Genomic DNA, 16,345 nt, shown 5'->3' on the forward strand with positions numbered 1-16,345 from the left:
CCAACGACACACACACAGAGAGAGGTGCTTGCTCAACCTGCAGCGTCCAAGCCGGCCATGATAACGCTGAGGCTGCGCCTCCCTTCGATGAGCAGCTTTCCCACCCTGAACTTGCTCAGCATCGACCGCACACCTTGTGTCGTGTGTCGTGTGTCGTGTGTCGTGTGTCGTGTGTCGTGTGTCGTGTGTCGTGTGTCGTGTGTCGTGTGTCGTGTGTCGTGTGTCGTGTGGGCGAGGTAACGAGAAAAGGAGGCGAGCAGATGCATCTGGTACCGGGTTGCGGCAGACACGCCCGCTCTGGGTACTTGCCAGCTTCTGCCGAGAGGGAGCATGACGACGTCAGGTTGGTGCGCACTCACAAGATAGAGCGCCAAACGCAGGCGCGTACGTACCGGCGCTGGCGCGCTTGCGAAGGACCGTGACCTCCTTGACCAGCGCCTTGCAGCTCTTGGTGATGGCCAGGCCCGCCTGCAGCTCGGCCTCCTCGCCACCACCGCCTTCCGCCGAGCCTCGTGCTATAAATATTTTTATACAGTTTATATATATAAATAAATAGAAACAAAATATTATCAAGAAATGGGACTGCTACCTTCGTTGTCGTGCGGGTCCTGCCTGACCAGGTCGAGGAGGATGGAGCTCCAGAGGGCGTCGTCGCAGGCGCAGTCGCGCCAGGTGGTGTTCACGCCCCCGGCCCAGCACAGCGACCTGCCACCACCACCCAAGACAAAGCCAAAGATTGGTTGCTGCTTGCCTCAAGGATGGAGGAGGAGGAGCGCAGGTAGCAAGAGTAAGGAGGAGGAGGGGGGCCGGGGCCGGGTACGGAGCGTCAGCGAAGCGGAGGATGTGGAGGACCAGCTCAGGGGGCAGCACGGCAAAGGCACCCCAAGCCTCTCGTGGCTCAGCTTTGGACGGAAGAACTTGTTCCCCATTACTCTTATATTCTATTATCTTACAACACCAAGGGCCGCCACCACTTGTGTTGAAGTTGCTACTGCGACGTTGGCAGTTCTGCTACGTCGGCATTTCTCTTTATTTTCATCTTCCCAGTCCTAATTTTCTTCTACATTTCTTTTAAGATTGCAGAGAACGTTTTCGTTTGAAACCAAACCGCAAGCGGACGAAGTCACTGCCGGGCGAGGGCAAAGATCTTCTGAAGGATCTCGTCGGCGCCCCGGGACTTGAGGTCCCGCGCCAGGGCGATGCCCACGGCCTCGGGGTCGCTGGCCGGACCCTCGAACCGGCCGTCCACGCACTGGTCGCCCTCGACGCTGAGCACGGCGCCCTGCAGGAAGATGGTTCCCTTCTCCGCGTCCAGCTTCGTGGCCACGCCCACCGGCACCTGGCACCCGCCCTCGAGCTCCCGCAGGAAGCTTCGCTCGGCCCGACAGCACAGCGCCGTCTCCTCGTGGTGCAGCCTACACGCACACAAGAATTGAGTGTGTGTCGTGTGTGCGTCGTGTGTGTGTGGCGTGTGTCGCGGTGATGCATAGCTGGGTGGCGTACTTGGAGAGGAGTGACAGGATGTAGGGATCCTCGGCCCGGCACTCGACACCGAGGGCGCCCTGGCCCACGGCATGAAGCGATTGCTCGGGCGTCAGCACCTCTGCGATCCTCTCACCCCACCCCAGCCTAGCACGAGAAAAAGAGAAGATATATCAGATTGTGGGTCTGTGGCGCATCACGCGATCGGGGGGGGGGTAGGCGTTACCTCTTCAGGCCGGCGTACGCGAGGATGAGGGCATCGTACTCGCCCGAGTCCAACTTGCGCAGTCGCGTGTTAAGGTTGCCTCGCACATCTGAGCGAAGATGAGAATGGTTGTTGCACGCGCACGCGCACGACCGCACACGCATCACGCACACGCGTGACACCGCACCACCGCACATGCACCACCGCACACGCACACGCACACGGCAGCGAGGGGCTAACCTTTGAAGACGAGGTGAGGATAGGCGCGGGTCAGCTGCGATCGCCGGCGAAGCGACGAGGTGCCCACGACGGCGCCTGATGGAAGGGTGGCCAGCGTGCTGCCGACGTGCTTGGGATTAACCACCACCGCGTCGTTCGGCGTCTCGCGCTGTCGTGTGTCGTGTCGGTGTGTCGTGTCGTTGGTCGTGTCGTGTGTAGTGAGTAGTGAAGAGAGGACAGCGAATAGTAAGGTGAAGATAAATGATACCTCGAGGATGGCGCCGACCATGAGGCCTTCGGGCAGACGAGTGGGCAGGTCCTTCAGAGAGTGGACAGCTATGTCGATGTGCCCGTGGAGCATGCCCAGCTCCAGCTCTTTCGTGAACAGGCCCTTGTCGCCTGCACTCACCAGTAAATAAAATAACAAAAAAATTTTTTAAAAATATAAAATGAACAAACAAATAGAAAGATGATGATGGTGGCGAGTGCATGTGAAGTACAAAATTATAATAAATAATAAAATGAATGAATGAATTAAAATATAAAACAAACGAACCAATCTTGGCCAGTGCGACGTCGAGGATCTTGTCGCCCATGGTCTTCATGGTCTCCAAGGTGAAGGTAACATCTGGGTGCGCTGCCTCAAGTTGGGCCTTCACGTAGTTGGTCTGTTGCGTCCATCCATTAATCTCCGGAGATGATGCACCGGCGCAAGGGCAGATGCAGGTTTGTACGAACCTGCACGAGGGCCAGCTGGCTGTCGCGCGAGCCGATGCACACTGACTTGCGTGGCTCCTGTTGCTGGCTGCTTCCCTCCATCTCGCTGACAAATAAATAAATAATTACAAATTCAAACGAAATAAACATAAAATGATAAATATACATAAAAACACTACAGCACCATGGAACTGGAGCTCACGCAGGAGGAGACGGACCTCTTCGGCCTCTTGATGGCCGTGGTGGCCGAGTCCGACTGCCGCACGGTCGTCAGGGTTGCCGGCGGCTGGGTACGCGACAAGGTGTCTATTCCCCCCCCCTCTTTTTTTTCTACTTCTCTTCTTCATCGAGGTGCCGAACAAACAACCCAACAGCTGTTGGGCATCAGGGACGGAGGCGGTGACATTGACCTGGTCGTGGACAACATGCCAGCTGTGGCCTTTGCCGACCTGCTCGCGCGCCACCGACCGTCGGGTGCGTGTTCTACACATTCCGTGCCCGCACCATTGATAGAGGGTTGGAGCTGACACCACCACCACCTCCTTCTTGGCGACGATGGCACAGAGACGAAGGGGGGGAAGGTGATCGGCAGCCGGCCCGAGCAGCACAAGCACGTGGAGGTGGTGGCGCTGAAGCTGCTCGACGGTGCGGCCGCGATCGAGCTCTCCTCGCACCACGGGCGCACGCCCGAGGAGGAGGCCCGCAGGCGCGACTTCACCATCAACAGCCTCCTATACAACATCAACCAGGCCGCTGTCGAGGACTTCACCGGCATGGTACACTGAGTCACACGCACCAAGACCTATCAGAGATGCTTACCTCACCACAGGGCGTGGCCGACCTGCGCGCGGGGCTGCTCCGAACGCCGCTGCCGCCCGGGGAGACGCTGGGGCAAGACCCGTTGCGCATACTCCGCTTCGCCGCCCGCTTCGGCTTCCGCGTCGACGCGCAACTGGCCGCGGCGATGAAGGACGCAGCGCTCCAGGTGCCGCCTTCCAGCTTGCCCTGCCTCTTGTTCAGCTCTGTTTGGTAACACTTTGGCTCCCCAATCGCGCCGACGACGATGATGTGATCGATCATGCACAGAAGGAACTGGGCTCCACCATTGGACGGCAGCGAATAGCCGCGGAGGTCACGAAGATGCTGTCTGGTGCGTCGTTCGTCGCAGGGTCTTCAGGCCTGATATGCGCAAACCTTGATTTGAGCCGTCTCGATCGAGAGTTAGAGAGCTAAGGCGGGCGTTACCGGTACACAGGACCACGACCCCATGTGACCTTGATGGCCCTGTGCCAGGACGACCTCCACCGCATCGTGTTTGCGCCATCGAAGGGTCCAGGTACCAGCAGCCCATTTGGATGGCTCCATCTCCAATCGTGTGATTGACAGCGACGATGCCAAAAGAGTTCTGGACGGACGAGTTGACCCGGTTGGCGAGACTTGCTGTCGAGCTGGTCATGATTGGCGGTCGAGAGGCGGGTCCTGAACCCGTTGTTGCGGGGCTGTCGCCGCTGGCGTTCTGGCTCGCGTGTCTCTTCCTGCCGCTGGGCTTCTCGCCTCTGTGCCTCAAGGACCGGGACCGGGAGACCCACTTGCCCTTCACCAAGTGGGACATGCGCGAGCACTGGATGGTGCGATCATCATCATCACCTATCTTCTTGTATTGGGCTGACGCCACCACAACCCATAGTTTCCTGATCAGGTGGCCACCAGCATCTGCACGCTGATTGTCCGCGCACACGATCTTGAAGGCCTCGCGCTCGAGCTGGACAGCACAGGCGCAATCGACAAGCTCCGTGTGGGTATGCACGCTCTCCCACTCGCACTCTTGAGTGCCTCCTGGGTTGATCTTGACAACACAACACGCAGCGCGAGTGCTACGGGAGCTGGGTCCGTCTTGGGTGCACGCGCTCCAGCTGGCGCGGGTCCTCTCCACCCTGCGGCTACACGTGGGCGACGGTAGCGGTGGCGGCAACACCGCTGGCGGAGGTGTCGACGCGCCGTTGGTTGATGCGGTCGTCACAGCGCGCTTTGGCCGGCTCGAGGAGTGGATCACCCATCAGAGCGGGTTGCTAGCGGGTCCGCACGGCCCGGCCGTATGGGCAGTCGCGCCGCTTGTGTCGGCCAAGACCCTGCTTGCGGCCCTGCGCGCACGGACTACCACCACCGGCGACATGCCGCAGCCGACGGGCAAGGATGTAGGCCGACTGGTGGCCCTGGCCCTCGACTGGCAGCTGGCGCGACACGACTCCAACAACAACAACAACAACGACGCTGATGAAGGTGCTGACGGCGCAACGACGACAAGCCTAAGCAGCAATCGAGAGCGAGAGTGTGTGGCCTGGGTGGTGGACCAGTGGCTGGCCCTGGCCAAGATCACCTTGCCGTGACTGCACAGAGCTGCAAAGTTTTATCTGGCCATGACTCATGAAAACGACCACTGCTTGTGCACCCCAACGCGGTGTCACTGCGCCTCCGGGGAGGCTGCCTCGCGTCATTCGGTAGTTCGTCACGTGGTGATCCTGACAGCTTGTCAGTCCCTGCGCTCCCCCGCTCACGGCTTGGGCGCCGTAAGAGCAAGAATCATCGCCAGATGGAAATTGAATCGTCTTCGCCCATCGGGGGCGGGGCGATGGACGTTCCGACGAGCCAATCCACCAAGTACTTTCGCGCCCTCTTTCTCGAGGGGGAGATGAGCCGCCTCATCAGGTACGTCTCCCCTCCCCTCAATCAACGGAAAAAGCGCACATAAGGAAAGATGTGCAACGAAGTCGTTGAGCACGGGAATTCAAAAAGATCGAAGATTGAAGACGATTTGCATTGCTTCGCTGAAGGAGGTGCTACTCAGCACAGCAAGAATGAGTGGAGTCATCACAACAAAGAATGCTAAATGCGTGGATGCGGACTCACGCGTATGACGCATCAGGGAAAAGGACTGGTCCCACACGCCGTTTGGCCCCATCGAGAACTGGCCCACATGCCTCAAGGTGGCCCTGGACATCGCCCTCCCCTCCCAGTTTCCCATCGTACGCCACCCAGTCTTGCTTCTTTGCCTCGCCCCGACTGTCCGCTCGCCGCTTCTACGGTTGCACTACTCACGTACCGCCGCACACGCACACACGCACACACGCACTAGGTGATATTCTGGGGTCCCGAGTACCGCATGCTCTACAACGACGCCTATCGACCCGTCTTTGGTCGCGACAAGCACCCCGGGTTCATCGGTACCTCTGTGCTATCTCCTTCTTCCAGGATTGGATGATGATGGTGGTGCTGGCTCTGTTATGGGTTCACGTGTCGCTGACTAGTCTCTGGTCTGCCTGACGCGCGGTGGCGCCAACAGGCGAATCCTACGGAGACTGCTGGCCGACGGTGTGGGACACGGAGAAGCGCAAGATGGACGATGTGCGCCTGTCGGCCAAGGCCAACTGGTACACCGACTCGTACACGCCCGTAGTCCGCAGCGGCTACCTCGAGGTAATGATGGCCCTCACGCCACATGACACTCAAGTAGACTCACGTGTCGAGTTCTCTCGGACACACGACACACACACACACACACACACACACACACACACACACACACACACACACACACACACACACACACACACACACACAACGCACGACACTACACAGGAAACCTACTTTACGTATTCGTACAGTCCGTTGTTTCTCGAAGACGGGTCGGTGGGCGGCATCTATGCGACCGTGAGCGAGACCACGAGCCGAGTCATCGGCGAGCGTCAGCTGCGGGTGCTTCGCGAGCTGTCCGCGCACGTGGTCGATGCCACAGGTCCCAAGGAAGCGCTCCAGAAGACTGCACATGTAGCCAGCACATCGGGCAAGTAAGTGAAACGCACACGACACACGCATCCCCGCATCACCGCACACGCGCACGACCGCACACGCAGGCACACGTCTGATTTCGTGTTCAGGTGGGATGTGCCGTTCGTTAATCTGTACCTGCTGGACCCGGAGTGCAAGCACGCCATTCTGTCGACCGCGACGGGCCTCGACAAACGCGGTGGATTCCTCTGTCCCGAGGTGGTGACCCTCAGCGGAGCCCAGGAGCAAACTCGGTACACGCATCACCCTCTCCAGTCATGTGCTGTGTGTGTGTGTGTGTGTGGTGCGTGTGCGGTCGTGCGTTCTCGATCTCTGTGCGCTCTGACTCGCGGTAATAGGACGAGTGATCAGGAAGACGGCAGCAGCTGCAGCTGCAGCGAGGAGGAAGCGGAGACCGAGATCGAGCAGGGCGGCTTCTTCTGCGAGCTGTTCCGTGAGGTGGCGCGCACCAAGTCCAGCCGGGAGTACGACTTGACGTCGTTCGGTGATGATGTGCCCATCTGTGCCGCGTGGGAGACCAGACCGAGGTACGTCCACACCTCACTCATTTATATTTATATATATTGTCTGTATTTATATTTATATTTATATTTATATTTATATTTATATTTATATATTGTGTATGTATGGTATGTATGGTCTCGCGTGGTGCTAGGATGTGTATGGTGATGCCGATGATGTCGCAGACCGCGGAGAAGGTGGTGGGCATCCTGGTGGCGGGGGTCAACCCGTGCCACGACCTCGATGAGAACTACAGGTACGTCCCAGGGTCTCCTCTACTCGCTCTGAGCCGACATCTCTCCGCGGAGATCTTCGCGCGGTCCCTTTTTCTTCTCAGCTTATGCCCCTACCCGCTACCAATCGCAGGATCTTCCTCAATCTGTTTTGCAACCAAGTGTCGGCGGCCCTCGCCAGTAGCATGGCACGCGAGGAGGAGCGCAAGCGAGCCGAGGTACCCTTGGGTTTGTTGCATTTTGTAATAAGAATAGTTGAATATTCTAATTCATATTGTTTTTATTGTTGATCGTACTATGATGCAACCCAACCAGGCGCTCGAGGAGCTGGACAAAGCCAAGACCGCGTTCTTTTCTAATATTTCGCATGAATTCCGAACCCCACTCACCCTCATGCTCGGTCCCATCGAAGTAAGTAACTCGCACACGACACACACACGACACACACACGACACACACGACACACATACCGCAAACTGGGCTAACCGCTACCCATGCATTCAGGATTTGTTGGGCCACGCCGAGTTGCAGATTGAACGAGAGCAGCTGACGCTGATACACCGCAATGCGCTCAGGCTCTACAAGCTGGTCAACTCGCTGCTCGACTTCTCGCGCATCGAGGCCGGCCGCGCGCGGGCGCAGTTTGAAGCGGTCGACCTGGCCTCCCTCACCGCCGATCTCACTTCCATTTTTCGCTCCGCCACTGAACGGTTCGCATTCGCATTCCACCTCGTGTGTGTGTGTGACTAACAGTGTGATCGCTGTATCGCGTGAAGGTCGGGTCTGGAGCTGCGTACGGACATACAGACTCTGGAGCAGCAGGTGCTGGTGGACAAGGAGATGTGGGAAAAGATCGTGCTCAACCTCATCTCCAACGCCCTCAAGTTCACCATGCACGGCCACATCGCGGTCACCCTCTCGACTCCCGCCTCCAACCGTACGGTTAACACGCCCCCACTCAGCTCTGGCCAAACCTCGGCGCTGACGATGTGTGTCGTGTGTCGGCATCAATAGCCAACTGCGCCGAGTTGATCGTGTCTGACACGGGCATCGGCATTCCCGAAGAGGAGATGGTCCACCTCGGCCGCCGCTTCCACCGGGTGCAGACCCCCGGCGGCCGCTCCTACGAGGGCACCGGCATCGGTACTCGCTTGCTCTCTTTCCGTTGAGCCGCATGCGCGTGCGCAACACACACGACACACACAAGGCCGCGGCCCGGCTCACCCTGAATGATATGACGGCAATTCAGGGCTGGCTCTGGTGTACGAGCTGGTGCGGCTGCACGGCGGCCAGGTGGAGGCGTCGAGCCAGCTGGGCAAGGGCACCTCGTTCCGCGTCTCAATCCCGTTCGGCGTGAGCCACCTGCCGAGCGACCAAATCAAACACATCGCGCGATTCGCGCCCGTGGCCCACTCGAGCTCGAGCTCGAGCTCAAGCCCGCGTGGAATCATCAACCCATCGGCCTTCTCTTCGTCTTCTTCGTCTTCATCGTCAACTTCTTCTTCACTTCCTTCGTCTCCGCGCTTTCAACCAGCTTCATCTTCGCCATCGCCATCAACGTCGACAGCTTCGTCATCGACGTCGTCTTCGATGGCGAGCAGTCCGGAGAGTGAACAGCAACACCACCCGGCGACCGGGGCCAAGGACTACGCCAAGATGGCGTCGTGGTGGCTGCCCTCGATCGCCGCCGTATCATCGCCCACGTCGGTCAGCCTCTCCACGTCGTCGTCGCCTTCGAGCCCTTCGTCGTCGCCCACGGCGCTCTTCTCATCGTCGCCGACCTCGAGCTTGTCGCCCGAGACGCCCTCGTCCCCTCGCTCCCGCACCGCCGCGTCGTCCTTTTGCGTACTCGTTGACGAAAGGCCCAAGAAAAAGAGTCCCAAGGTACCCAACCGCACACCACCGCACACACATGGTCGCACATATACGGCCGCACACGCAACACACACACACACACACACACGACACACGCACCACCGCACACAGTCGCACGTTGTCAACGGTGGTACTGACCAAGGTATCGCCTAATGTGTTGTGTATCAGCGCTTGTCCAAACCGAAGGTGCTGTTGGCCGACGACAACTTTGACATGCGCGAGTACGTCGCGCGGCTGCTCGCCCCCAAGTACGAAGTCATCAGCGTGTCCAACGGTTCGTCATTCGTGCCCCCCTTTAAACCAACACCCCCGCTCCCATTCCTGACGCGTCGGCGCACTAATGCGCACCGCCGCCGCCACCACCCAGGATTGGAAGCGCTGAGCGTGCTACGGGCGCACTCGCAGGCTGTCGATCTCGTCCTGACCGACGTCATGATGCCCTTCCTTGACGGGTTCGGCCTGCTCAAGGAAATCAGGTATTACGACCGCACACGCATGGCCGCACACGCACCGCACACGACACTCACGCGCGCGTTGATCGTACCCGAATAGGGCCAAGGACCAGACGCGTACGCTGCCGGTGATCATGCTATCGGCGCGCGCCGGAGAGGAGGCGAGCGTGGAGGGGCTGGACGAGGGTGCCGATGACTACCTCACTAAGCCCTTCACCGCCCGCGAGCTCCTTTCCCGCGTGGCCTCCCACCTCAAGATGTCCCGCCTGCGCCTCGAAGCCGCCAAAATCGAACAGGAGCTCCGCATGCAGGTTGGTTTCTTCGTCTTTCGTTCTTAGTTGTGCGATGGTAACACACACACACGCACCACCGCACACACACACACACACACACACCACACAATAGGTCAATGAGGGAAAAGAGAGGTTGGAGCGCATCCTGGCGTCGATTCAGGACGCATTCATTTCGCTCGACTCGCGGCTTCGTTACACATTCGTGAACAACAACGCAGCCGTGCTCCTGGGCGCTAAGAAAGAAGGTGAGCACTGCTGACTGCTGGGTGATGTCATCACAGTGACCTCTGCTGACGCGTGTGTGTGTATGTGTGTTCTCGACGCAGCGATGATCGGCCAGAGCGTGTGGCGATTTATGGTCGACAATGAAGAGGGCGTCGTGCGACGAAACCTGGAAAGGGCCATGACCGACCAGATCGACGTCGATTTCGAGTATTACTACCCCGCGCTCGACCGATGGTACGTCCCACCCTCGCACCGCGGTGTTCCCTCACCTCTGACACACCACCGCACACTACCACCGCACGCACACAACAACGATCGCTCGCACAGGTTTGAGAGCAGGATCTATCCGGGCGCGGACGGCGGCGTCACGATCTACTCAGTGGACATCACCGCGCGCAAGAAATCCGAAGAGCGCCTCAGCCTGCTGGCCAAGGTGAGTCCACCCGCCACCCGCCTCTGTGGGGGACCACACACACGAAAATGAATAACACGCACGTACAGGTGGGTGAAATACTGTCCGCCAGTATCGACAGCCGCCTGCTCTCGGTGCTCACGACCACGGTGCAACACATCGGAGGTAATTATTCATATAACTCCTATTACACTCTCGCTTAGCGGTGGCTCACTCAAGTACGCGGCGCGACTACATCAGAGTCGGTGGTGGCCGACTGGTGCATCTTGGACGTCGTAGACGAGAACGGGACCCTGCAGCGAATCGCCTCCAGCCGCGCGTCGCCCCATCTCTGGGAACTGCACAAGCTGCAGCCCAACGGCAAGAGTGCGACCCACTCCTCAATCCCCATCACCAACGTCACCAATAATCTTACGGCAGTGTGTGTCGTGCTTCGTGTGCGGTGTTGTGTGTGCCGTGAGCAGCGACGAAGAAGTGTTATCTGGAGATGGAGCTGTGCAACGGGGAGCAGGTGGGTCTGGCCAGCAGCCTGCGGGCCGACCTGGACTTCGTGACCTACCTCATGAAGGGCCACGGCAAGACCTTCGGCTCGTGGCTCTTTGCCCGCCGCGCCTACCCACCCCGCTCCTATCAGGCAACGACTTCCCCCCCCCGAGCTCACCCTCAATCGCCTCCACCCACCAAACTTACGATCGTGTGCGTGTGCCATGTGTGCGGAATGTGTGCGTGCGGTGTGTGCGGTGTTGTGTGTGTGCGGGGTGCGCAGCACGAGGATAAGGCGGTGTGTGCGGAGTTGGCGCGACGAGCGGCGATGGCGATCGACAACATGTTCCTGTACAGGGCGGCCGAGAAGGCAAATCAGGCCAAGGACCACTTCCTCGCCGCCCTCTCCCACGAACTGCGCACGCCCCTCACCCCGGCCCTCCTTCTCTCCGAGTCCCTTCTCGGTACGCGCGACACGACACGACACGACATACAACACCCCACACACACGCAACACCGCACACACGCAATTCTCATTATTTGCTAATTTTTTTACTATTAATATTAATTAAATAATTGAGCGCAGGCGAACAACTGCCGCCGAACGTGGAGGAGAGCGTGAGGATGATCCGCGAGTCGGTGGAGCTCGAGGTGCAGCTGATCGACGATCTGCTCGACCTCACCAAGATCGCTCGGTACGCTCGGGCTCGTGCGTCGTGCCGTTCGTCGCCTTGTTTGCTGCTTCTCAACACCACACGCACGACACACAGCAATAAGCTGAAGCTGGCGTTTGCCGAGGTGTCGGTCCATGCCCTGCTCACGCGCACCCTGCAAATCGTGGCGCACGACGCCGCGGTCAAGAGCATCGCCGTGACGCTCGACACCAGCGCCATCAACGACAGGGTCGACGGCGATCCCGCCAGGTCCTGTCCCCCCTCACACCCCAGTTACCACCATTGGCCAAACAAACAACTCACATTTTGCGTGTGCGATGTGCGGCGCGTGCCACGTCATCACAGACTCCAGCAGGTGTTTTGGAACATTATTAAGGTAACGCCAAACTATTTATTAATAATAATCATTGTTATCTGTTATTAATTGTTCATTTTTAATTGCTCATTTTTATTTTATCTAAAAACAGAATGCGATCAAGTTCACGCCGGCGGGTGGGTCGATATGCATTCGGTCGTCCAATTACGTTCAGCCGAACGACGAGCACGGCGCCGGCGCCGAGCAGAATAACTCCGAACCGTCGAGCCCGCACCACGAGGAGGAGGACCACGAGCAGCTGCGCCAGCAGTACCACCAGCACCACCAGCACTACGGCGGCGGCGGCGCGTCGAGCGAATCGCCCGACCCGCAGCAGCAGCCCAAGGTGCTGGCGGCCGAGAAGCGGGCCAGGGTGATGCTGCGGGTGGACGTCATCGACACGGGCATCGGCATCGAGAGCCACGTCCTGCCGCACCTCTTCCGCGCCTTCGAGCAGGGCGACGCCTCCATCACCCTACGCTTCGGCGGCCTCGGGCTCGGCCTTGCCATCTCGCGGTACCCGCCACACGACACGACACGACACGACACGACACGACACGACACGACACATAATTTATTGACGCTTCTTGCAATGCGCAGGTCATTGGTGGAGATGCACCACGGCCTGCTGGGGGCACGCAGCGAGGGCCTCTCGCACGGATCCACCTTCAGCGTCTGCCTGCCCACCGTACGCTCTCTGGGCGTCGTCGCCACTCCATTCCAACAGCCCACCGACTCACTGTGTGCGTGTGCGGTGGTGTGCGTGTGCGGTGGTGTGCGTGTGCGTGTCGTGCGTCGTGTGTGTGTCGACAGTTGGAGCACAAGGCGCCGACGGCGGAGCTTCCTGCGCGACTGCCGGAGACGTCCGACACTGCGAGTGCGACGCCCAAGGGGCCGACGGCGTCAGCGCCATTGCCGTCTTCGCCGGCGACGAGGTTCCCTGGGGTGGTATCGTCGCTGACCAAGCCGCTCAAGGTGCTGCTCGTCGAGGACAACAAGAGCACCCTCATGATCATGTCCCGCCTCCTCCGCCAAAAGCTCGGCTTCGACGTCCTCGTCGCCGTCTCCGTCGCCGACGCCCTCCAGGTAAGTCGACTGTGCGTGCGGTGGTGTGTGCGTGTGGTGGTGTGTGCGAGTGCGTGTGCGATGTCTCACGACTGTGTTGTTTGAAGGTCGCGGAGAAGGAGAAGGGCGCGTTTGATCTGGTGATCAGCGACATTGGCCTGCCCGACGGTACCGGCACGCAGCTCATGCACACCCTCCGGGACCGCTACAACCTACGCGTACGTCGCTCCCCCGCGTTTCGTTCTTTTGTTTTTTGTTTTTTTTAACCTTCGCGTTTCGTTCTTTCGCCGCCGCCGCTGCTCCCCCCCCCTCGCGCAGGGCATCGCGCTGTCGGCTACGGCATGGAGGAGGACCTGAGGCGGAGCAAGGAGGCCGGCTTCCAGCTGCACCTCACCAAGCCCGTACACTTCTCGTCCCTCACCGAAGCCATCCAGACCCTCATTGCCTCTTCCACCTCCGCTCCCGCCTCTGCCTCCACCACCCCTTCCGCTTCATCCACACCCGACTACTCGTCTTCTTCATCATCATCATCATCCACCACCGCGACCAACGCTTGCACAGAGCTGACATCATCTTGCTCCTCGTCACTCTCATTCTCGCGAGACATCACGTCACCACCACCATCCACCTCGACCGCGTTCGCTCCACCACACCCGCCCTCGCTCCTCACCGCTTCTCTCCTCCAATCTGTGACACCCAACACCATGGGCGGAACAGCCTTTGCTTCTTCGTCATCATCGTCATCGTCATCATCGTCGTCATCACCTTCTGCCTCACGAAGTTGATGAGGACACGACATAGATCAAATATAATATATCAAATCATATCGTATTGTACATGTTTCTTCTCTCTTCTCTCCGACATCTCACACTGAGTACATCTCATTGTGAACTCGGCCTGGCTCTCGGTGAAGAGACCGTTAGTCTGGGCCGCCTGGTCCACGAACATGCTGCTGCCAGTGGGCAGCGCCCCGGCGGCGTCGGCCACGCGGTTCATGTGGCGGTAGACCACGTAGGCGGCACCCACGGCAGCGGCGCCCACGCCCACAGCCGCCACAGCTCCGGCGACGGCCCCGACCGCCACCCCCGCAGTCTCGCCCGAGGTCAGGCCGCTGTCGGGCGCCCGGCTGGGCGAAGGGGTCACCGTGGCACTGGGCGAGGGGCTGGGCGTGGTCGACGGCGTGTTGGAGGGGCTCGGCGAGCTCGACGGCGACGGCGTGACCGACGGGCTCGGCGTTGTGGAGGGGGTGGGGGTGGTCGACGGGCCAGGCGTGACTGAGGGGGTGGGGGTGACCGACGGCGTCGGGCTCCTGGAGGGGGTGGGCGTGGTCGACGGGGTGGCCGAGGGGCTGGTGCTGGGCGTCGGGGTGGTGGTTGGAGAGGGCGACGGGCAGTCGGTAGGAACCTGCACCAATGGCAAAAAGAGCAAAGTTAAAATTGGCCAATCGAATGACTAGCAGGGAGGGGAACGTACGCCATTGGTGCAGCAGGTGGCGTTGGTGATGTACTTCTGGTTGTCGACGCACACGCAGTACTGGCAGGCGCCCGCCGTGCAGGTCTCGCCCGTCGGGCAGAAGTCGAACCCACACGACGCCGGGCGATTGGCCGGGGTCAGCAGCGCGTTAAAGTACATGCGCCTGCCATTGGCCAGAGCGGCCGAGCCCGAGGTCCACTCGTGTCCGCCCATGTAGAAGATCAGGCCGCCCGACAGGTCGGTAGTGAGCTTGGTGGCCGCCGAGATGGTCAGGTTCAAGCCGTTGTAGGTGGCCTTGGCCGGGTTGTTCACGACGTGTGCGTAGGCGTTGTCCCTCCATGTTCTGTCCCGTAGCTGGGCGGTGAGAAAAGCGAAGAAAGAACAAAGAACGAAGAAGAGTGGGAGTGTAGGGTACCCAGAGGAGAGCAGGTAGAAGTCGGTGATGACGCCGTCGTTGGAGCCGTCGATGTCGCCCAGGAACTGGGAGAAGGGCAGGTCGGGCTGCGGGTAGAGCAGATCGAGGTTGAAGGTGCCGGACTGCTGGATGCTGTTGGTCGTCATGAACCCGCCGCTCGTGGCCTCATAGCTCCTCGTGGCTAATGTGATGATGGATGTCAACAATTTCTGATGGTGATGAAGGTGGGGGGGGGCGACGTACAGGCGCACTGGGCGTAGAAGTTGCCACCGCTCTGCACGTAGCTCTGGACGGCGCTGAAGTAGACCGGAGCGTTGGTGCTGGTGTAGATGTAGTGCGGTTCGACAAAGGTCGAGTAGCAGGTCGTCGCGTTGAGCGAAGAGATGACAGACGACGCCTCCGACGCCGCGGCCAGGGTGTAGTGGGTGCCCGCCTTGAGGCCTTCGATGATGACGTCAGCACCAGATGTGAGCCAAAGCAGTATTGGGGTAGAGGGGGGTGGGTATACCGGCGGCCTGGAGGGGGTTGACAATGGTGGAGCCGTAGCCGGAGAGGTCGGAGAGGAGCACCTTGGGCCGTGAGAGCAGGGTGTGGCGCACGTCGATGGTGGAGTTGGCGTCGAGCACGTAGAGCGCGACGTCGGTGTAACTGTTGTTCGAGATGACGCTCAGGGCCGTTTGGGCGTAGCTCTTGTGGATCACGAGCGGCCCGGCCGAGAACGACTCCGTGTTGGTAGCCAACGACGAGGAGTTCGTAACATAGTACTATATATTGATCGGTGGTGGGAATATTAGAATGTTGTCATAACATCTGGAGATGACAAGGATTTAGTTTAAGTACCCTGTGGGCGGGAGCGGTGAAGTCAACTCCGTCCTTGGCCTTGCCCGTGGCGATAGTCCAGTAGATAGGTACGTTGGCATAGAGCAAGTAGAAGGCCAGACCTATCAGACGGTGTCGGAGTTAAAAACAGATGCCCAATTAAACACCCTTCACGACTGCACTAGATCTGTACCGTAGGCCCGGACGTTGAAGATGCCGCCCGAGTACTGCTTCAGGTCCATCGGGATGACGAGCGAGCCCGACGGTACGGTCTTGAGATTAGCCGTCGGGTTGGGCAGATCGGCGTAGCCCGACAGGGTCGCGGAGCGGGCCATCGAGACCATCGCGGCCACGACGACGACCAGCAGCAGGAGAACGAAACGGTTGGAGCTGGCGGTGTGGTGCATGACGGCCCCAGGTGATGTGGCTTGTGCGTTGCGGGCGGAGAGCTGAGGTGTGAATGGCGTCGGGCTGTGCATTGAGGACTTTGTGCGGGCGCGGGGGGGCTGGGAGGGGTATCCAAGGAGGGCGATGGGCCAGAGATGTAAAATAAATTTGAAAGTACGCCAATCGGCTTTGTCGGCGTTGCCGCGCACACTGT

General features: G+C 59.6%; 5 protein-coding genes and 1 pseudogene across 5 annotated transcripts in view; 3 read left to right on the top strand and 3 right to left on the bottom strand.

Annotated features, from left to right (window-relative positions):
- ACA1_045090 (ADPribosylation factor subfamily protein) overlaps window positions 1–929 on the bottom strand; it is a gene marked incomplete at both ends in the record, with an annotated part of 2,056 nt that extends 1,127 nt beyond the window's left edge. The window contains 6 exons of the mRNA XM_004340478.1: window positions 38–133; window positions 274–315; window positions 393–515; window positions 590–705; window positions 821–855; window positions 882–929. Of these exons, the coding sequence (XP_004340526.1) occupies window positions 38–133; window positions 274–315; window positions 393–515; window positions 590–705; window positions 821–855; window positions 882–929 (460 nt within the window). The remainder of the gene's footprint in view (window positions 1–37; window positions 134–273; window positions 316–392; window positions 516–589; window positions 706–820; window positions 856–881) is intronic.
- Window positions 930–1,123: 194 nt separating this feature from the next.
- Window positions 1,124–2,725, bottom strand: ACA1_045200 (porphobilinogen deaminase; the record flags this gene model as incomplete). The annotated part of the gene is made up of 7 exons (XM_004340479.1): window positions 1,124–1,415; window positions 1,504–1,629; window positions 1,727–1,796; window positions 1,928–2,075; window positions 2,175–2,305; window positions 2,463–2,574; window positions 2,645–2,725. 7 exons carry the CDS (start codon window positions 2,723–2,725, stop codon window positions 1,124–1,126), a joined length of 960 nt encoding a protein of 319 aa, XP_004340527.1.
- Window positions 2,726–2,808: 83 nt separating this feature from the next.
- Window positions 2,809–5,010, top strand: ACA1_045210 (tRNA nucleotidyltransferase, putative; the record flags this gene model as incomplete). Its single annotated transcript, XM_004340480.1, has 9 exons — window positions 2,809–2,913; window positions 2,998–3,097; window positions 3,188–3,399; window positions 3,453–3,608; window positions 3,644–3,773; window positions 3,879–3,959; window positions 4,010–4,251; window positions 4,323–4,422; window positions 4,490–5,010. 9 exons carry the CDS (start codon window positions 2,809–2,811, stop codon window positions 5,008–5,010), a joined length of 1,647 nt encoding a protein of 548 aa, XP_004340528.1.
- Window positions 5,011–5,538: 528 nt separating this feature from the next.
- Window positions 5,539–8,816, top strand: ACA1_045220 (multisensor hybrid histidine kinase; the record flags this gene model as incomplete). The annotated part of the gene is given in 15 exon segments (XM_004340481.1): window positions 5,539–5,646; window positions 5,757–5,844; window positions 5,964–6,097; window positions 6,260–6,365; window positions 6,417–6,468; window positions 6,559–6,702; window positions 6,808–6,996; window positions 7,125–7,226; window positions 7,337–7,421; window positions 7,519–7,614; window positions 7,735–7,913; window positions 7,980–8,140; window positions 8,218–8,346; window positions 8,453–8,607; window positions 8,622–8,816. Coding segments are annotated over 15 exon segments (1,923 nt in total), but the record flags the coding sequence as incomplete, so codon positions are not given.
- A 43-nt stretch (window positions 8,817–8,859) lies between these two features.
- On the top strand, window positions 8,860–13,822 carry ACA1_045230 (multisensor hybrid histidine; the record flags this gene model as incomplete). Its single annotated transcript, XM_004340483.1, has 19 exons — window positions 8,860–9,087; window positions 9,247–9,352; window positions 9,446–9,554; window positions 9,631–9,841; window positions 9,936–10,068; window positions 10,150–10,282; window positions 10,376–10,481; window positions 10,550–10,625; window positions 10,701–10,826; window positions 10,925–11,051; window positions 11,301–11,407; window positions 11,530–11,638; window positions 11,714–11,866; window positions 11,963–11,993; window positions 12,085–12,488; window positions 12,573–12,660; window positions 12,786–13,058; window positions 13,145–13,205; window positions 13,356–13,822. 19 exons carry the CDS (start codon window positions 8,860–8,862, stop codon window positions 13,820–13,822), a joined length of 3,048 nt encoding a protein of 1,015 aa, XP_004340531.1.
- A 31-nt stretch (window positions 13,823–13,853) lies between these two features.
- ACA1_045240 lies at window positions 13,854–16,151 on the bottom strand (annotated as a pseudogene).
- Between the last annotated feature and the right edge of the window lie 194 nt (window positions 16,152–16,345).

This window comes from Acanthamoeba castellanii, assembly GCF_000313135.1.
Source record: "Acanthamoeba castellanii str. Neff unplaced genomic scaffold scf7180000084576, whole genome shotgun sequence".
Taxonomy (NCBI): Eukaryota; Discosea; order Longamoebia; family Acanthamoebidae; genus Acanthamoeba; species Acanthamoeba castellanii.